Source organism: Protopterus annectens, chromosome 7.part1 (genome assembly GCF_019279795.1).
Source record: "Protopterus annectens isolate FY-2018-M chromosome 7.part1, PAN1.0, whole genome shotgun sequence".
NCBI lineage: Eukaryota > Metazoa > Chordata > Ceratodontiformes > Protopteridae > Protopterus > Protopterus annectens.
In genome coordinates this window covers 152,252,305-152,274,779 of record NC_056740.1, presented here as the reverse complement: position 1 = coordinate 152,274,779, position 22,475 = coordinate 152,252,305, and the positions used below count along the sequence as shown (strand labels likewise).

The window sequence follows — 22,475 nt, the reverse complement described above, 5'->3', positions numbered from 1 at the left end:
AATTAAATACAAGTCCACAGAATGCACAAATTGTCACACTGTCATTAAGATGCACTTATAAGTAAATCATAGATAATTTTCTGGTTATTCTGCGAGGTACTGAGTTGCATGGAACAGCCTCTTAAGTATGGAAATATGGTTAATAAAACATCTAATGAATCCCATTTGTTGATGCAACATACTGGTGGTAACGGCCAGAGATTTTTTTTGGCAATCCCTCACCTTTGAATGGCACAGTGGTAGTGTTGCCGCCTCACAGCAAGAGGTTCTACTCTGCTGGAGATCCTTCTGTGCAGAGTCTGCATGTCCTCCCTGCATTCGTGTGGGTTTCCTCCAGGTGCTCCAGTTTCCTCTCACATTACAAAGACATGCGTCTGGAGCATTTCTCCCCAGGCCTCCGCTAAAAATTGGCTTCTTGTAAGTCAGACTTTCCCAGTTAACAAGTGTTAAATAATTAAACCAAAAAAAAATCAATTAATGCTACTGTACCATCTGTTGCTGACAGCAACTTTCTGAACCAAACTAACTAGATTTGAAATGAAAATTTTAAAGGGAGATTCAAGAGTCCACACAGGTAAGAGCCAACAGGAGCATTAACATGCCTAGACAAGGAAGTTTGGATCAGTATTCTCAACTGGCAATTTTTAGCTGTTTCTGAATTTTTTTTCTTTTGTTTTAACTAGTATGTAATGTGTGTTCACAGGGACATTTAAGTATGATGCAGTGATTTTTTTGATTTTATGCCTGAAATAATTAATACTACGGAAGTTTTCATGAAGTAAGTTTTGTTTTACAAATTAAAATATAGAATTTGTGGCTAAAGCTTGTCATTTAGCAATGCGTTTCAGATTTTTCTGTTTTAATTATCCTCCCTGTCTCTTCTTTTCCAGAATCTGTAGTACCGAGCAGTGGGACTTTCCATGTAAAATTACCCAAGAAGAGAAGCGTTGAGCTCGGTATCACAATAAGTTGTAAGTATTGCTAATTACTCCTTTAGCTTCACCTTTCCTTGGAATGTGTCGTTTTTTTCCTTTGATCATTTTCACTGATCCATATGCTATTATATTAATTAATCATTCCTTGGATTAATACAGTATGTTCTGATCTGTTTCATGCACTTGTAGGACTGTGTACTTGTACTGCGATGAATATCATTAGAACTGACAAAATAAAATCTCTCATTAGTCTGCATCTGATTAAGACCTTTATGAAACTTAGACTAGGAAAACAGAATAGTGTATGGACAAAATCATCTGGAGCATACTTGTCTAATGTATGTACGTATACACACATGCACATGCACACAATCATGAAGATTACTTATGGGACCAAAATATTTGGTTAATATCCTTCTCTTTTTTTTTTCCCCCCTTTGGGGTCATTAACAAAGCTAAGCTTCTAAAAATGTAGGAAAAAGTCTCAAATTGGGTACAATCAATTTATTTATTTAAAAATCTGTTTTTGTTTACTACGAAAGTCCAACTAGGCACAAGTCCCATCTTCAGCAGAGACCTGGGGAGAAATGTTCCATTTTACAGCATGAGTAGAAGGCACTTGTACATTATTATTGTCATTATCATCATCATTTCGAGAGAGTTAACCTCTGTAATACTGCTAGATCTGTCAAAGGCCTTTGACACAGTATCCCATGACAAACTTCAACAGCAGCTCTCTTCACTAGGATATTCGCACCCCTCCCAATAATGGTTTAACAGCTGTCTAACCAATAAACAACAATGTGTTAAATGGCAAGGTTACCTATCACAATACCAGACTAACAAAACAGGTGTCCCACAAGGATCCATACTTGGACCCCCTCCTGTTCAATATCTTCATTAATAACCTACACACTGCCTCCTTGTGTAGCACATTAATCCAGTACGCCGACGATTCCACCATCATCTCCTCATCTAATAACATACCAGATCTTCTGCAATTAACACAAAATGCTTTTACCTCAATAGAATCTTGGTTAAATGAAGTGCAATTACTCCTTAACCCCCACAAAACAAAACTCCTACTTTTTACTCCCAAAACATTCTCATCTGAATTTAAAATTTACTAACAGAACAGAGACTGAAGTTGTAACATACACTAATCTACTGGATGTCACCATAGACAATAAACTCACATTCGAACAACACTATTAAAAACCCACTTCAAATTTAGGACAGTCTACAGATACAAAAACTTCATGGATCCTTATAGCAAAAGAATGCTAGCCAATACCTACTTCACCCCCCTCTCTACTATACGGAGCTCCTATTTTCACCAACCTGTACTTGTCTCTAAAAAACATAAACTTAATTCCTGCTGCTAAAGAGCAGCAAATTTGCCACAGGCTTATCATATGACTCACCACTGCAAAGCTCTTACATAGCTAAACTGGCTTGAATTCCCACACCATATTGACTGTCTGTAACTGCCTATCGCACATAAAATATATAAATCAGATTTCTGTCCCACCCTAAAATCTATTCTGTACAGCTACAATCCTATCAGAACTCACCGTTCATTAGACAAACAACTAATAAGTGTACATAAACCTAATAAAAGAGCCAGCCAGTGTCTTTATTCCTGTGCTACAGCTAAACTATGGAACGCTTTACCAGAACAAATTAATAGTATTGATAATACCAAGAAATTCAAGATTGCACTAAAAAAACACCTTAACTCACACACCTGCCTATCCTCGAAAACAAACATATAACCCACACCTCTCTGTCTTAACCATTCGTAGTCATCTTTCTCCCAAACATTTATTCCATCATCCACCTATGCCCCTTTTCTTGTAGTTCTACTCACTCACCTCCATCTACCTCCTACATACTTATCCTCCACTACCTCTTAACTTAAAACTCCCTCCTGCCCCCATTTCTCCTGCTTTCCTACTGACTTATTCCTTAACTCTCTCAAACAGCCAACATCTTATCCTTGCTTTCTCCTCTAATCCCCCTACCACATTACCACTACTAATGTCCTTCAATATAAACCATCTTCACCTTCTCCAATTACTATTGAACGTTTATTACTTATTTTTGAATATGCTTATAATCTACCAGCGAATGTATTTTTACATATGTTTTTCATTTATATTTGTTAAACAGTTCACAACTCTTACTGTAAGTGCTATTTCAGCATCTCCATTGTAACTCATGTACATATTGTAACAGTTTGGCAATTCTGTTTGTTTTTCCTTTATATATATATATATATATATATATATATATATATATATATATATATATATATACACACACATAATATTTTTGCTATGTTAAATGTTATTAAACATTACTGGAGCTTTTCTCCCTGGGCCTCCACTGAAAATGGGTTTCTGATGCCGATTTTCTAGAGTTTCTGTGATTTTAAAAAGCTTGTTTTAGCTACATATTGTACTTATTTTACTGCCTGCACTTTAACAAAGTCATTTTTTTGTTTAAATTACCTGTTTAACTGTTGTAGGATATACACTCGTGTGATAGCCATTTCTGTGCATTTAAAGAGTTTTTTTTATTGTATCTGCTTTATTTTCTGAAAAAAAAACAAAACAAAATACTTGTTTTCCCTGCCTGTCTAAGCTAGTATAGTCCAGTTTTCAGGTTAGTGCTGAATTCAGGGCTGTGTTACAAGTTTCTGTGTTCGCCCATACCTTACTTGGATAGAAGGAAGTTTCTCTGTTCACTGTGAGAGAGGGAGCTTTGAGCAGCCTATCTGCCCCTGGAGGAGTGGTTTCAGCCCAGAAATTAGTAGTTTATTGGCCATTTTGGGCTAATTTCTCTCTTTCATTTCCCTGCTATAAAACCCGCATTTCCGTGCCGGGCTGCACTGCTTAGCTAGGGTACAAGTATTCCTGGCTCCACAATGTCTACTCTTCAATTTTTCCCTTGGAACTAGACAAACTTTCAACTTAAGCACTCAAACCATTCACTTCTCATACCGGCACTTGCTCAAAACTCATAGCAAGCACTAGTAAACCATAGCACTAGACCCCCCCCCATACTATAGAGAAGGACAAGGGTCTCTATTTGACCTTACCAGCCAATCAGTAAAACAGTTCACTGTACCTATCCAGGCATGTCCAAAGGGCAGTTTCATGTGTACTGTCTGGTCCAGCTGGTGAATCTGGGCATTTTGAGGCAATGTTACAATTGCTTCATGTACACAGACAACCCTCTCCTCCTTCCACCAAACATTAATACATGCGAGAGATGCAATTATACAGCCAAACTGGAGGCTAAGCTCTCTCAACCCAAGACTGGACCAGGCAGTCAGGAGGAGAAGGGAATTACTTGCATCACACCACCAGTCTCACATAGACCTATGAAACCAGCACCGGCAAAAAACACACCCAAATACATGAAAACATACTCAGAGGCTCTAAATAAAACTCTGCAAAAGCAACAGAGACCTCCAAAGCAGATATCCAAGCAACCTCCTCCCCCACAACACAAACCGTGAAACACATACTTCACAAAACCAGTGTGCCACATAATCACAGCCCTTAAGGCAAAATAACATACCCAACACACTAGTAATAGCTGACTCTATAGTCAGGCACACTGACATCCCACTCACTAGGCTGAACAAGGAGAAGGTTACTGTTAGCTGCCTGTTGGGTGCCAGGATCAGCCACATAACACAAGCACTCAGGTCACTCCAGAACAAGTACAATTATGACTCTGTCATTGTCCATTTTTGGTGTGAATGACCTGAGCCGTACCTCCCTGGACTACATGAAACGAGACATGGAGGAGCTCTCTAATCACGTAGCCCAGGCCGGTATGACCCTGACCCTGAGTAGCGTCCTGCCCTCACCAAGAATGATACCATGGTATAGAGAAAAAAATTATCAATTTCAACAGTTGGCTAAGCTTCTGGTGTCATTCAAAGGGGATCCAGAGTCTGTCAGCCTGGGATGACATGCTCAACAAGCCACACTGCTTCGCTAGAGATGGCTTGCACCTGTCACACTTAGGCTTTCGAATACTGGCCAAGGCTCTTGCCACCCCCATAGTGCCTTTTTTAGGCAAAGTTCAAAAGACAAACCCACCGCCGTAAATAGCACAAGTAACAAAAAACTGAGGGTAGTGTTACTCAATGACAGAAGTTTAAACCTCAAAATGCCCGCACTCGATGCACTTCTCAGTATGGAGAAAATAGATATATGTGCAGTAACAGAAACCTGGTTTACGGCTCCAGAGACCACCCCAGCACTACCAGGCTACAACTCATACCATATATTTCGGCGACAAAACCTGGACCGAAATACAAATGGTGGGGGAGTATCCATATTCATCAAGGATACCCACACTTCCAGGTTAGTTGGCACAGCATGATGCTTCAGAGGTCATCCACGTGCAACTAACAATGGGCAAAACTGCTATTCAAATTATAGCTTGCTACAGGTCACCCACCATGTCCCAGGACCTCCACTCCGCATTCCTGGAAACACTGGAAACATAAAGGTCCTACCAAACACCCTGATATTGGGTGATTTCAATTACGCAAACATTAACTGGGAGAACTACTCGAGTACAAACTCCCTTGCCCAACATTTCCTAGAATTTATAAACTCAAACGCCCTGGATCAAGTGGTCAAACACCCCCACCAGAGGTGACAACATATTGGACCTGGTCATCACCAACATGGGCGACCGGTGTTCCACACTGGAGGTCAACCCCTTGCTGGTTAGATCTGACCATAAACTAATCACTCTGGATATCCACATTCCGCCACCACCCCCAGTCAAAGAAACCACCGTGAAAAACTTTTCAAAAGCAAACTTCACGTTACTTAAGACTGAGGTGGGAAGTTTCAAAGCTCCCATGCTAAAAGATAACGCTGTCCAAGCTGCAAAATCTTTTACTAATGCACTCTATGGGCACCTACAAGAATGCATGGATCGTGCTATCCCAAACAAAACCAAGACTCACTTCTTCAAGAAAAGGAAACCAGTCTGGTGGACCCTTGCCATAAACAAGGTATACAATAGAAGGAGGAAACTAGTACAGAAAAGAGTAAAATCCCAAGAAGGAAGACATCCCTGATCAGTATCAGCAAGAAACTACGTTCCCTCATAAAATCATCCAAGGCTAGCTTCGAAAGAAAAATTGCCATGGACTCCAAAGATAACCATAAGGCATCCTTTAGCTATGTCAAGAATCTAAGTGGCAATTCTCAGATCTGCTCAGAGTTAGTGCAGAATGGCACAAAATGCACTTAACAGACCGATATAGCCAACATCCTGGCAGACAGGTTCAGTGCAAACTTCACCCCCCTTCTCACCCCCAAAAAAGCCCATAACTATTCCAGAAGAATGTAGTGCCCCTGAAATCACAGACACTCAGGTTAAAACAGCCATCTCCAAAGCCAAAAACACAGCATCAATGGGATTGGACGGTGTCCCAAGCTGCATCCTACACGGGCTCAAAGATGAACTAACCCCTCACCTAAACACACTGTTTAAACTCGGCCTCTCCACAGGCTACATGCCCATAGAGTGGTGCACAGCAACGGTTATTCCACTTCACAAAGGTGGAGCCACAACAGACCCCGGGAACTATCGCCCTGTAAGCCTGACTAGCTTGGTCTGCAAAGCTATGGAGTGCATCATCATGGATCTCATTAACAGAGACATTGGAAACCTCCAAACACTGGACCCTACTCAGTTCGGCTTTAAGGGCAGATCATGCCTCCTAAACCTGGTGGACTTCTTTGAGACAGTTACCAAGGCTATAGATGAGGGAAAGGTGGTCCACACAGCTTACCTAGACCTCGCAAACCCATTCCCCACTCAGGTATTATAGACAAGTTCACCAGCCTGAACATAAACCCCTACGTCACGAGATGGGTTGCCAACTGGCTCACAGACAGAACCTACATGGTAAGAGTTGCAGGAGCTATGTACAAGTGGCATTCCCCAGGGCTCAGTCCTAGGACCCCCCCTGTTCCGGTATATACTTCTCAGAGGTACAGGCAAGCACAGGAGGACTATGGCTTACCAAATTCGCAGATGACTGCAAACTAGGGGCTATAATTGACTCTCCGGCTGACACAAACATCCTCCAAAAGGGTATAACTTAGACAGATACCTGGTGTCAAATCCATGGCCTCAAGCTAAATGCCAAAAAGTGCATAGTCATCCCGTTTGGAAAAAACAAAGTACCCACAAACTACCACATAGGTGGTAGCCCCCTAAATATGGAAGATGTAATAAGGGATCTGGGGACCCAAGTACATAGTAACCTCTCCTTTGATAATCACATTGCCATAGTGGTTAGAAAATCCTTCTATGTGGCTCACCTAATCACAAAAGGGTTTGCATCCAGATCAAAAGAGGTCATTGGGCCCCTCTATGCATCACTCATCAGCCCCATCATAGAGTACAATGCCCCATTTGGGATGTACCGTACAAGACACCTGCAACAACTGGAAAGACAACAGAAGTACCTCACCAACAGGATCACTGGCCTCAAGCAGATGCCCTATGCAGCTTGACTGAAGAAACTCCAGCTGTAATCGGTTGCATACCGCCTATTCAGAGGTGATCCTCTGCCTGACATACAAGGCCATGTCCAACCTAGAATTGATGGACATGCCCCACCTAAAGAAAACCATATCCCCTTGAGCCACATGCTCCAGGGATCTAAACCTCACCACAACAGTAAATAGGATGTGACGAGTGGATGGGAAACAGAAAGTTTACCCCAGGGATCACTTCAATGGCTCTGCTGGACAGAGGCACAGGGAACTAATCTAAGGGGGTGGCGAAAGCCAACCCATTCCGGCTAGGCTTATAAATGCCTTTGGGCAGATAGCCTAGTACCTAACTATGAACCTATAAAACCTATGATGCAGTCAGACTTTCCCGGTCACCAAATGTCAGTCAATAAATAAATTTTAATTTGTGCATATTTAATATACTATTTAATAATTACTAAAATAGAATTATTAAAGCAAGTAAATATTTAATACGGTGTTTTGGGGTTTTTTTTTTAGAAAAAAACACAAGTCTGTTATTTTGGTTCCCTATTAAGTAAGCGAACGCTTAATATAACAAACGCTGTTTAATCGACAGCTAAATGTCGAAAAGGCAAATTCCCGAAGACACGGAACAGCGATTTTTTTTTTTTTTTTTCCCAGGGGAAAAAAATCACTGAGCCATTTTTGGGACTTTGTTGTTTCCTCCACTGTGGTGCGATCTCTGAGTTGGTATATTTAAGTAGGATGGGTGTACAGGGCAAAGCCCCCCCACCTTTTGTGTGTGTTTTGTTTTTTTCCCTGAGAAAACAAAAATCGCTGTTCCATTTGTTCGGAATTTTGTGTTTTCGTTTTTTTAGGTCGATTAAACAGTGTTCATTATTTTAAGCATTCACTGTTATAATATAGACTCTGTTATTTTTGTGTTTGCCACCCATCACATTGTGCTTTTATTCTTTGTTTTGCAAAACAAAACTGAGGGACAACTTACAGTTGGGTCTGCTTTACAGCACCTGTGCGAAATGTACTGACATCTAAGCTAATAGCCATACTATCCCACTGTCTCATTTGACATTCACAGTAAAAAAATCAGTAAAAATCTACTTTCAAACAATCTGTTCAATGTGGAGGCAATGCCCCCACAACCCCACTGTCTGTGTATATTGCCTTCAAGGTGTCACCAACTCTGAGGAACAGTAAATGCATTTATTCATTTTTTCCCTGAGGTGTTGTTACCTCAGAGGATAGCATGTTTACAGATCGTAGTGTGGAAGAATAATGTTCATATCAGAGAGTATTACAAGGTTCAGGGGTGTACAACCCCCCCCCAAATATAAAGACTTAAACACAACATGTTACTGTATGGGACAGTGGAAAGATCATCCCAGGTATATCCAACAAATGTATATTTGACTTCAGTACCTTCAAGTCAACCCCTTAAGGTTTTGAGAGAAAAAGTCCAGCTCTGCATATCAGTATTAGTGTTGTCCAGACACACTGACCAACACAACCAAGATTTTGCCATAACAGACTATTGCCCTTATGAAATGTTAAAAGGACATGTGGTACATGATAGGAGAATTAAAGAATTATTGCAAGAAATTATACTTAGGAAATGCTAGCTGACCAGAATATAGGTTAGTGATAACCTACCTTTCCAGAAGTAGCATGCATGTCTCCAGCACCAGACTGATAATAAGTGCAGTACTCCTAAAGCGGGTGTAGCTTGGATTTTTAAATTTGTACTCACAGCTCCTGAACTGCTGTCCCCACCAAACCATATCCCCTCCAAACCACACCCCCACTATGATGCTGCTCTCCACCCACCTCTTACATATTGTTGCCTAAGCCACACCCCATCCCAATGCTACGGTTCTCTGTGCCGCCACTAGTACACAATGAAGCAATAAAACAAAAACAGACAGATGATTGCCCCAAATGTATATTTGTCCTTGATTTAGAAGGACATTTAGCAGTCTCCCATTTTCATTAGAGCATACTTTTTCCCCCATTACAGCTGTATCTCGACACTCACATGTGCCCTTTAATACATAGTACTACAGCTCCCACATGTCTAATAAACATGTCACAGAAGAATGGGTTTTAGTAACAGTACTGCACTGTGAGAAGCAGATACCTTCCTCCACCAAGCCTGCCCCAAGACTGTTCAGATGGATGCTATTTTTTCCATAATGCTGATGTTCTCAGTTCATAAATCTGACTTTTAGTAGTTAATGCATTAAGCTAGGGAAAAAAATAAGGAACCGGTGGAGGTAAAATGTTATGCTGCTTAAAAGGGAAATTAGCCACATTATGTCTAGTATATAATTTAGAAATGGAAAATTCTAAATTTTATCCTTGGCAACATAATAATATTTTTAAATTTTACTACTTAAAACATTTATTAATTATGTGTTAAATAATCTAAGTAAATTAGTTTTCAATCAAAACAAGCACAGAACAATATGCCATGTCTTCAACTCCTACATTCATAAAATTTGCCATTCTGTATAATATAATTTATCGTGTTAGCTTTAACTAGAACACATGTTTTGAAAAGTTAACTTATAAATGAACACAATACATAAGCATTCAAAATCATTAACATCAATTGTTTTGACAATTCAGATAAGAAACTTGCAGCCATCACACTCATAGAAATGCATTTATCTAACAGTTAACTTTTATTGAATAATTAAAATCCATTTAATAAGCTATTAATACAACAGTTGATAGAATTTAAAACTAAATCACTAGTATGCAAACTATTAGCAAACTTACAAAAGTAAGGTAAATAATTAATAAGCAGTGCAAAATGAATGCCTCAATATTGATGTTTGTTATACTTGTGAATAAAGAAATTTAACAATTGCATGCATAAATTACTGATTTTCTTGGGTAAGTTCTGGTTAAACCAACAAACTATATTTCTGGATAGACTTAAACTGACCAAAACAGAAAATGACCAAGCTACAGTATTTTGTTATAAATTAATGAATCTGAAAAAGGCACCATCTTTGTATTCTAATATTTACAGATGTTTTTATTATCATAGACTAGTTGAACAAGGTTAACACAACTGCAGTTCCAAATAACATGTATTGCTTTTGGTTGTGTGTGTCTCTTGAGTTAGAGCCTTTGAAAATGCAGCAATTTCACAGACATCCTCCAGCCTTATATTCTAGTTGCTTCAATGATACTAACACTGAAAATAAACAGAAAATGTCCACAATTTTTTTTTCTTTTTGCTGCCTTTTACTCAGACTGTGTGACAAAGCTCGACTCATTTCCCTGTGCCCAAGAGATTGTTCCAGTACCTACCCAATTTGAAGCAACCTATTGATCATGGTTGAAGGATTGAGAGAAATTCTCAGCTACACTGCAAACTGGATCAAACTGGCTGGGCAAAAAACTAGGTAAAGTGGTGCCTTCAGCAATCCCCCAAACTGATGCATTATGCAGACTTCACAATGAGCAAAGGCGTTATGCGAGTACTATAAAACAAGGGAAAATATACCTTACATAAATGCAGGTAGACTGACACAGGTAAAATCAAAAGCACAGTTTCTATGCAACCAGACAGCATACCTTGTGGTTTCCTCCAAGAGTCAAGGAAAATCTGACAACCCCCCATCAATCATGCTGACATATGGATCTGTCCTTGACTATGGTATAGTGAGTGATACTGATCCATAAAGTGGCGGTTTACATGGGACACACACAATTTTATAGCCATTATTTTTTTTTAATCATAAAGACCACCATAAAAGTTTAAGCTTGTCCAACATGACGCAGGGAACTTCTGTTAGGTATGAAACAATACGAGTCTGTGAAGGTATACTTTTGCCTTTTGTTTCTTGTGGCATTTGTTGAAGTAAGAGAAATAGTCCGTGATATACTGGCAATGCATGCTGCTTACTTAGACATTAAGACATTTAACACCGTCCGTGTATGTTAATGATTTAAAATTAAATGTTAAATGCCAATCCATATGTATTCTGTCTGTGAAAAAAAATTTGAAAAAAACAAAAAAATATTCTTGTTCTCCTAACTTTCCTGGCTAGTTTGTTCCAGTGATCAGATTTTGCTGATCCCTGGGCTTTGTCTTGGTTCCTGTACTTCTCCATTTTCTTTGTTTGGTCAGGGGGAAGTTTCTTTACTCACCAGTGGGAGTGGGGAGTACTGAGCTGCCTGTTTGTCCTCAGAGGATTGGTTTAAGACAGTAACTTGTAATTCATTGGCCATTTTGGGTCATTTCCTGCCTTTTCCAGCCCCCTGCTATTTAGCGTGATTTAGCGCGGAGTTGCCACAGGAGCACACAAATGCAGCGGCGGTTAATTAAGGTTAAACTATTCAGGCTACCTAAAGTTCACTCTTCATTTTTTCCCTTAGAACAGCTCTTCTTGAACTCTACTTCTAATCTAACCAGCCTATTCTCTATCTAAAAAGTTCAGCTCTACTCGATTCCTAAGTAGACTATTCTCTATCTGGAAAGCTTAGCACTTGCTCCTAAAGTACTTTTTACTCTGATATAGCACTTTTTATTATACATACAAGCGAAAGGAGCTCCAGACCACGAAGAACACCAAGCCCAATAGTTCTTTCCTTAACGCGATTTTATTAAATGCACAAGTAACAGCAGCGTTTTCGCTACAGACACAATGTAGCTTCTTCAGAGGATTTTAAAAACACACAAAAAATGTGCTCCTTTTATACAGGAGTAACAAATTACCAAATTGAAAAACCACTTAATAAATCAATTACTGGTGCGATTACACATTGAAAAATAAAGCCAGCACCTCGAGTGGTTCCAATTCATAGATTTTATTGCACAGAAACTAGACCGGTTTCAGCTGTTTAAGCTTTCATCAGTAGTTACAAAGACAAAAAATAAACTGCTCCTTATATACCCTATAAGAAAGCAATGACATCACTTCCTGTCAAGGAAGAAAAAATCATTAATTGTGTTACAAATGAGAATAAATATATATGCAGCATACAAATAAAATATACAAAAAATTGTTGTTGTCCATCTAAGGCTGTACCAAACCATCATTGATATCAGTTTGTAGAAAAATAAGATAAAATATTACCTTGGTGTTGTGAAGGAGATGTGTGCTGTATAAAGATGAAAAAGGTTAGCACAATAGTACATAGTTTGCAATAATCATGTCAATAATAAATGTTGGGTGACATTATGAGCATATGTCAGTGTCAAATTGGAATCACTAAGAATAATAAGTATAATGAATGAGCATATATGAAAAATCACATTTTGTCATTAAGCCCTGGTGGGAAGAGCCCACCCAGTTTGACTATCCATCTTTTCTCTTTTTTATTAAGAATGTCATGCCATCCTGTTTTGAATGCCCTATTTCCAATAATGTTGTCAATAATACAAAAAGAAAATTTGGCTGTAGGATGCTTAGTGGTGTGTCTGTATAATGCGTTTGTTGGTCTACAATTCCTGATGTCTCCCAAATGTTCTGATATCCTGATGCGGAATTGTCTGGATGTTTGGCCTACATAGAATGCCTGGCACGTGCATGTAGCTAGATAAATAATCCAGTCAGAACTGCAGTTCCCAAAGATTTTAATATCATGTAACTGACCAGTATTCTTGCTTGTGAAGCTTTGTTTTGAATATATAACCACAAAAACTGCAGTGGCCACAGGGATATGTACCCACTAATTTATCCCCTGTTAGTGTTCTCTGCGTACAAGAGTTATCATCCAAGATACTCCTTTTGTAGTAGGAAAAATGGGAACTTAATGTTTTGCCCTTCCTATAAGAAAAATAACAACGTTCTCCTAAATAGCCCTCCAGAAGAGGGTGAGATGTGAGTATGTTCCAATGTGTATTAATAATATTGATGAGATTGTGACTATTTCTTCCATATGTGGTGATGAATCTACATATGTTTGAATTATTGGATCTGGCTTTTTTCTTGTAAACTAGCAATGAATCCCTGGGTTGCGTATTACTCCATTGTGCAGCAGAACTGATGGTATCCCAATGATATCCTCTAGCCAAAAATCTGCTGGTTAACTCCTCGTGATGTATATTTAAATCCTGTTCCGAAGAACATATTCTTTTGATTCTCAGAAACTGAGATTTTGGAATATTCTTAATAATGTGTTTCGGATGGAGACTGTTGGCATGTAGTAAGGTATTGTATTGTGGAAATTTGCGATACACAGATGTTTTAAGTGTGTGATCAGGTTGTCGTTGTAGATGAACATCTAGAAAATGAATATCATTCAGATCATATTCCACAGTGAATTCAGTCCCCCACATATTTCCATTAAGATGTTCCATGAATTCTTGAAGATAGTCGGGACCTCCTTTCCATACAAGCCAACAGTCATCCAAGTATCTCCTCCAAATGTCAATTTCCGGTAGATACACATTATGCAGTTCGTCATAGATGATATGCTCTTCAATGTACCCCATATATAAATCTGCATAAATAGGTGCAAAAGAGGCTCCCATGGCCGTACCTTGTATCTGCCAGTAACAATCTTGTTGGAAATAAAATACATTTTTTGTCAGAACATGTTCAGCCATGCATACAAGTAATGTGTTCATTCCAGGGGGATAGATATTGGCTTTATTCAACCAAAAATCCAGGGCCATCAGTCCTGCCCAGTGTGGAATGCTAGTATACAATGATTTAACATCCAAGGTGCATAATAGCCAACCAGGTTCAAGTTGTGATTCCGAAACAATATGTAAGAATTCCGTTGTATCTTGAATTCTGGCTCTAATGCATGATAATAATGGTTTCAATTTTTCAGTCAGAAACATAGACAGGGGTTCCGTCAGGGATCCAATGCCAGATACAATCGGTCTTCCTGGTGGTTTGTTGATAGATTTGTGAATTTTAGGCAACAAATAAAGGTATTGTTTGGCAGGATCCTTGACCGTGAGATGTTTTTTGGTTTTGTCAGAAATAATGCCAGCATCGACTGCTTCTTGTAGAAAATCACCAATTTCTTGTTGAAAAGAGGGTGTAGGATCTGTGCTCATTTTCATGTAATGATGATGGTTGGACAATTGTCCATTTGCCTCATCCCGATAATAATCGGCGTCCATGACAACAACCGCACCCCCTTTGTCAGCAGAGAGTATAACTATATCCTTGTTGTTTTTAAGTTTGGTCAGAGCAAGTTGTTCCTTATAAGATATATTGTTTCTTATATTGTCAGATCTATTGGAATGAAAATGTAAATCTTTCATGACCGCCTGTTGAAACACTGCAACATGTTTATCCATAGGGGGAGTGAAAGTGGATTTGTGAAATCTAAAGTCTGTAGATCTTTGAGAGAGATTAGAGTTATCCTGTTGTTTAAAAAATACGTTAAGATTAATTTTTCTACAAAACTCTAATATGTCAGAAACATGTGAACTTCCGTCAATAAAGAAACCAGGAATAAAACCCAGACCTTTATTCAATATAGAATATTCATCAGATGACAAAGTGTATTTTGAAATATTTAACACATTTTTATCAGATTGAACTATTTCACTACTGACTGGAAGAGTTCCTCTAGACTTTTGACCACGATGTTTTCTCCCACCCCTGTGTGTCCTGCCCCTAAAGGGCTAACCATGCTTCTACCTCTTTTGTTGTGTGGTGATTCACCAATGCTGGTTGATTCATTATCTGTTGTGGAGGACTCCTCACCAAGGGTGTTACTAGAAGATCCTGACTTTTTGAGAATTGATCTCGGTCTTTTTTTATGCACAAAGGTAAAACTTTTAGTCCCTTGGGCGAATCTCACACCTCTTTGGGATTCAAATTGTCTACCCCTGCTGTAATCTTCTTTATCCCTAGCAAACTTATGTAATTTTTTGGATTTGAGATTATTCTCCAATGTGGTTAATTCTTTGGATAATTTGTTCAGACAACTTTGGAATTGTGAATGATTTTCAAATTGTTTTAAATTATTACATGTTTTTTCAACATCCAGGGTATTGGCATGAACTGTCCTTTCATAAAAGGAAGCCAGTACATTAACTAGTGCCATAGCGGCTTCTTGCTGTGCTATTTGCCAATCCCTGATTAATATGTCATCCGGTACACCAACTAGTGGCTGAATTTTTTATCTCAATCCTCTTGGTGAAATCTTTTGAGCCTGATATGCCTTGAACAGCTTATGGTGCCAAATGTTGGTTCTTAAAGTCTTAATTTGTTTACCTAGCTGATTAAATTCAGACACACAACCGTCAACTGGATCCAATATGGGTAACTCAGTGGTATTCGAGGAACTAGTACCAATACCGAATACCTTAAGGTCATCCTTATCAGCACAAAGGCTGGATAATAATTTCCCAAGGTCCATGACTATAAGTTGTTGAGTTAAAGATTTAGCTAGGTGTATTGAACAGTTCAGATTGCAGAAAGAGAAAAAAGATGTCTGAACAAATCACCAATTCACTATTTGTAAGACTTAACAAAATATGTACAGAGTATACTAGAGATTCACTCAAGGGTGCCAGAAGGTTCTGTTTGGTGTTAATGAGATATAATACTCAAAGAGTCAGGAAAAACACTCTTAGTACAAGCAGTTGAAACAAATATATAGTTTCAAAAGCAAACTTATATAATCATGCTACCTCCAGAGATTCATGAGATAAAAAATAAGAATCTCAAAATATGTAAGACAGATGTGCCTGGTTTATAGATAGTTTCTCCTGAAAGTGCAATATCAGATTAATCAATAATATAGAGTCCACAACAATTGAGATGCTAATGTTGTTTGGAGTGTCTCCATCAGGATGATATTGTAAACCCTGGCCATATATTACACTGCTTGAAAGAGTTATACCTTAATTGGTTGATGTTTATATGATAATATATATAATGCATATATGCACAAAGATATAAACATAAATTCTGAACTGTGCAATCAAAACTGCATCTATATATAGTGTTATTCAGACCAAGACTAATCTGAACATAAAGAAGAGATAGTAAGCTTACTTATAGTTGTAACACTGAAATATAGAACCACCTGTATCAAATGATAATCCAAACTTATGATTATCTATATGATCTTCATAACAAATATGTATATAGCAATATTGTCCAAATAGGTGCTGTTGTTTGACATAATACCAATGATATTCTTGTGTATTTGGTTGATAGTAAAGTAATGATGCTTATTGCATATTGACACACAAGAAAATTCTTAGTTCAGTTTGTCAAAACCACATATATAGCATGAGCTTTTGTAGTCAAAAGTTAGTACACAATCCTGATATTATTCAATAAAAAGTAACAAGGGCCCAACATAATATGTTCTCGTAGTCAAAACTTGGTACACAATCCTGATATTATTCAATAAAAAGTAACAAGGGCCCAATATAATATGTTCTCGTTTGACCTCACAATAAAGTTAAATATGGTAGTGAAAAAATAATGATGACATATTACCATTCCACCCTGTAATTATGAAAATTTCACCCCAACCATTGTATATAACATATATACAGTTGAAGGAATCCACCATTCATGTATAGAAAATGAGTCAACATTAATCCTGGTAAATTAGATTATTGTCAATGGCGAAAATTAAATCAGAACAAAGCATAATCCAAAAAATTATGACCATATAGGGGTTTGGTAACAAAAAGAGCAAAAGCGATGGTTCCCATAAGAGTATCACATCATATGACATAGAAAACATAACTTTCCATATTCAAATAATCATACAAATCTCTTCAAAAAACATAATGCACACTATATGTTGAAAGCTGTGATTGATGGTATTCCTGTAGGTCCGACAGTCCTAACATAAGTCCACAAAAGAAAAAATGATATGTCCAATCCTGTAGTTGCTGTGTATATAGGTTATTCTAAGAAAAAATGATATGTCCAATCCTGTAGTTGCTGTGTATATAGGTTATTCTGGCGTAGTAATGCGCCCAAGATCAAAAATGATAACCCGACAACTGGAGAAATCAAAATTGTCGACCCAAACTATCCCGATGTTGTTATAAACTGACAGTTCAAACAGTTTCCTTCAAAAAGATTCAGACACAAACTTCTCCTGATATTCTTATTAAGTAACAAGCCAGACCGTTCCCTTCACAAAAATATATCGTAGCAAAAACGCTAACTCACTGGAAGAGAAAAAATAGTATATATAGGCCCATGATGCATATACTTCGTGAAATCGGGGAAAAGGTGGATTGTAACATGAAGCGATATCCAAATAGTCTGTTAGAGTATGAAAAAAACAGTCTGTTCAAGTCCCACCAAGCTGAATAAACTGTATATGTGAGCCCCAAAAAATTGCGCTTTAACACACTCAGATAATAATGTCCAAGTGCGAACAGCAACACAAATGTGTAAATATAGTTTATAACATGAAGTCATGTCCAGAAAAAATAAAATAAAATGTAAAAATGCACATAGAGTCTCACCAGATTCCACCAAACTTAAGTGAGAAGGATGCTTATGTCCCAATAATCGCTCTGAGAATGATATCCAAGTGGCGACACAAGTATAAATCCCAACTGATTTACAATTCAATTGTAGACCTTGTAGCTTGTTGAAACACAGAAAGGATGTCCAAAAATATAAATCCAAAGGTACACGATGGTGGACAACAGTAGAATGATGCAAAAAGAAGTATAAATCCCGAAGCAGTATATACGCCAACCGTCAGTGAGGAGCCCTCCTCAACAGACAAGGAAACAACCAAAATGGCGTTAATAAAAGTGGAACCACACGAACGCCAACAGCCAGCAAAACAAGGAGTATTCAGTTAGGAAGCAAGCTAGCAAGTACGACTGGTGCTCGGCAACCAAGCTTGTTTGACCAATACTGAAAAATAAAGCCAGCACCTCGAGTGGTTCCAATTCATAGATTTTATTGCACAGAAACTAGACCGGTTTCAGCTGTTTAAGCTTTCATCAGTAGTTACAAAGACAAAAAATAAACTGCTCCTTATATACCCTATAAGAAAGCAATGACATCACTTCCTGTCAAGGAAGAAAAAATCATTAATTGTGTTACAAATGAGAATAAATATATATGCAGCATACAAATAAAATATACAAAAAAATTGTTGTTGTCCATCTAAGGCTGTACCAAAGAACAGAAAAGAAAGAACAATTGTCAGCTCTGAATAAACTACGGGCATCTGCAGTCAGGATTATTAAACCTGACAAAGGGGGTGGGTTGGCCATTTTTGAACAAACTGACTATGTGGAAAGAATGTATAAGGTCCTTGATTCCCCGGCTTATGAAGCCTCTTTAAATGAAATGAACGTTTGCTCAAGCAGAATTAGGGGTTATTTCAGGGACCTGTTCATTAGTGGTAGAATTGACATGGACACTTTCAAATACATTGATATTTTGAATTTTAAAACACCTGTCATGTTTGGTATACCCAAAGTCCACAAAAACTTGGCCAACCCTCCATTGAGAGCATTAATAGATGGTAGGTCATCTATTTCTTACCCTTGCTCTAAATATATTGATTTTTTGCTTTCTAAGTATGTTAAACTCATCCCTAGTATTTGCAAAGACTCCTGGTCTTTTCTTTCCAACTTGAATGGTTTTATATTAGAAGAGACTACAAATTTTCTTACCATCAACGTAGTCGATCTATATACATCTATTCCTCACCAGGAAGCACTTGAATGGGTTGAACTCCTTTTAATCGAGTTGGACGCCCCCAAAAATGACATCAATAATGTCACTGAGTTACTAGACATCATTTTGTCTTCCAATTTTTTTGTGTTTGAAAAAGATGTTTTTATCCAGAAATGGGGTAGCTATGGGCTCACCTTGTGGGGCGGCCTTGGCCAATCTATTTATGGCCTATTGGGAAAGGCACTTTGTACTCAACAATAAAGATTGGAATGATAGGTTGATTTTATTATACACGTTTTTTAGATGACGTGTTCATATTATTTAAGGGTGATTCACCAATGGCACATTCCTTTGTTGAGTACTTGAATTCAACAACAACCTTTTTAAAATTTACTTACCGCTTTGACACCAATTTGACCGACTGTCTTGATGTTAGATTGTCAAGACTCCCATTGTCTGGCCAGCTTAAATCGGTCATTTTTAGAAAGGAAACATATGTGAACTCCTTTCTCCACTTTACTAGCTCTCATCCATTAAAACAAAAAAGAGCTATAGTAAAAGGTCAATTGGTGAGGGCAGCAAGAATGTGTAGTGAGGTGAGTGATTTCTCATTGGAAGTTGCATGCTTGAAGGAGTTTTTCTTACATCGTGGCTACCCACTGTGTTTGGTGGATGACCTAATAAATGAAGTGTCCACTAAGAGAAGGGATGGCTTTTATAAACCCCTTCTTCCTGTGTTACCTATAGTGGAGGTTGGCTCTGGGCCTGTAGCCAGTGACATTTCATTCTTGCCACCAGATTTAGATAAAAATTCTGTTATTGAAACCCCATCACAGGAGTTCATTTGTAGTTTTGTTACGACATTTAACCTAAACTCCGATGCTATCTTAGGTATTTTAACCAAGAATTGGTACTTTATTTCCACACATGCACTGCTATCTGTTGTTTTTAAGAGAGGTAGGAATATGAAGGACTTACTACAATGTGCTCCTTTGGGTGATGCTTTTAATAGGGCTAAGGGTTCATTCCCTTGTGGCTTGTGCAACTGGTGTAACTTTATTAAGTCAGGTAGTTCATTCGATATTTCAGATAGAAAATATTCTATCAAGTATAGGATTAGTTGTGATACAAAATCAATAGTTTACTTGGCCTTTTGTACATGTTGCCCTGCTTTCTACGTCGGTAAGACGGATAGGAAATTTAAGGAGCGCATTTACCAGCATTGTTACGCAATTAAAAATAAATGCGAAAACGCATTAGCCAAGCATATATTTAACAACCCTGGCCATGCCTTTCTGTTTATGGGCATTGACCATGTGGCTTCCTCTATTAGGGGTGGCCCCACCTCTCTTATACTGGAAATACGTGAGCTTTTATGGCAGTTAAAATTAGATTCCTTTAACACACCGGGGCTCAACGAAAGTTGTAACATAGCCCCAGTATTAAAGTATAAATCATACTTGAGATGAAAATCTCTATTCCAACTTTTGGGCTTAATGTTTAGCTATTTGGTTGAGGTCTTGAGTTATTGGGTATTGTTTGTGCTCTAATGGGCTTATATTTATATCATAGTTCACTATATAAGCCACTTGGTGCACGTTTAGTACACACATACCCTTGATGTTGGGATTGATGATTTTAATTTTTATATCTACATGTGTGATTTGTTTTCTATCAAAAAAACGGCATGTATGGCTCAAGTAAGTCTGCGATGTTCACATCGCTGATTTTGTGTGCATACTTATGGCCATTGGCCTGTTTATAAATAATTTTTGACCGTTTAAGGTCTTGTCTGGGTGACTGTTTATGGTGTCACTTTCTTAAACACTCATTCATGAGTTTATTATGTTTTAGAGTGTTATCTGTGTTTTAGATTGTATCTTCTATTTTTTGGTTTTATTCTGTATTTTTTATTTTTATTTCATTGCTGAGTATCTATTTTGAAAAAATATTTTTTAATATTAAAAGTTAAATTGTTGTAGCATTCAAATAGAGTATGTAAGGGAGACTGTAACTATTTCATGTTTTAGTATTTAGTATGTGGGTAGCCCTTTTAATGTGTAATCGCACCAGTAATTGATTTATTAAGTGGTTTTTCAATTTGGTAATTTGTTACTCCTGTATAAAAGGAGCACATTTTTTGTGTGTTTTTAAAATCCTCTGAAGAAGCTACATTGTGTCTGTAGTGAAAACGCTGCTGTTACTTGTGCATTTAATAAAATCGCGTTAAGGAAAGAACTATTGGGCTTGGTGTTCTTCGTGGTCTGGAGCTCCTTTCGCTTGTTTGTTTCCTGGTCTTTGATATTTTGTCGGACTTTTTATTATACATAGTACCCCACCAGCCTAAAACCCCTTTTTCAATCACCCACATCCCTCGAAGACTTTTCAAACTCAATTACATAAAGTTTTTGTCTTTTCCTTCTAGCATGTTGAGGGGTCAGTTGCTAGCGTCCTCTCCTGCTCAGCTGGTGAATCTGGGAATATTGAGGCAATGTTACAATTGCCTCATGTACACAGACAACCCTCTCCTTCTCCCACAAAACACAAATACATGCGAGAGATGCAACTATATAGCCAAACTGGAGGCTGAGCTCTCTCAACATAGGACTGGCAAGACCAGACAGGAGGAGAAGGTAACCACACACACCACAAACCCAGTCTCACATAGTACTATCACAACTTCAAATCATACACATAAACACACAAAGACATACTCGGAGGCTCTGACCAAAAATCTACCAAAACAGCAGAGGCCACCAAAGCAGACACCCAAACAACTGCCACCTCAGGACACAACACATGCAACACATAGACCACAAAGTCAGTGTGCCAAACAGTCACAGCCCTTAAAGCCAAACACAATGCCAGACACACTCGTCATAGGTGACTCCATAGTCAGACCCACTGACATCCCACTCACCAGATTGAGTAAGGAGAAGGTCACAGTAAGCTGCCTGTCGGGCGCTAGAATCCACCACATAATGCAAGCACTCAGGTCACTCAACAGCAAGTACAAGTATGACTCAGTCGTTGTCCATGCTGGTGTGAATGACCTGAGACGTACCTCCTGGACTACATGAAAAGAGACATAGAGGAGCTCTCTGATTATGTAGCCCAGGCAGGTATGACCCTGACCTTGAGCAGTATCCTACCTTCACCAAGAATGATGCCACAATACAGAGACAAGATGATCAGCTTTAATAATTGGCTTAATCTCTGGTGTCATTCAAAGGGGATCCAATGTCTGTCTGCCTGGGATGACATGCTGGACAAGCCACGTTGCTTCACAAGGGATGGCTTGCACCTGTCACCCCTAGGCTTCCGGATATTGGCAAAGGCTCTTGCCACCCCCATAGTGCCTTTTTTAGGCAAGGCTCAAATTC

General features: G+C 38.3%; 1 protein-coding gene across 4 annotated transcripts in view; it reads left to right on the top strand.

Annotated features, from left to right (window-relative positions):
• GRIP2 (glutamate receptor interacting protein 2) overlaps positions 1-22,475 on the top strand; it is a 2,580,489-nt gene that overhangs the window by 1,949,281 nt on the left and 608,733 nt on the right. For all 4 annotated transcript variants that reach the window (XM_044078606.1, XM_044078609.1, XM_044078607.1 and 1 more), the window contains one exon: positions 891-971. In XM_044078606.1, the coding sequence (XP_043934541.1) occupies positions 891-971 (81 nt within the window). The remainder of the gene's footprint in view (positions 1-890; positions 972-22,475) is intronic.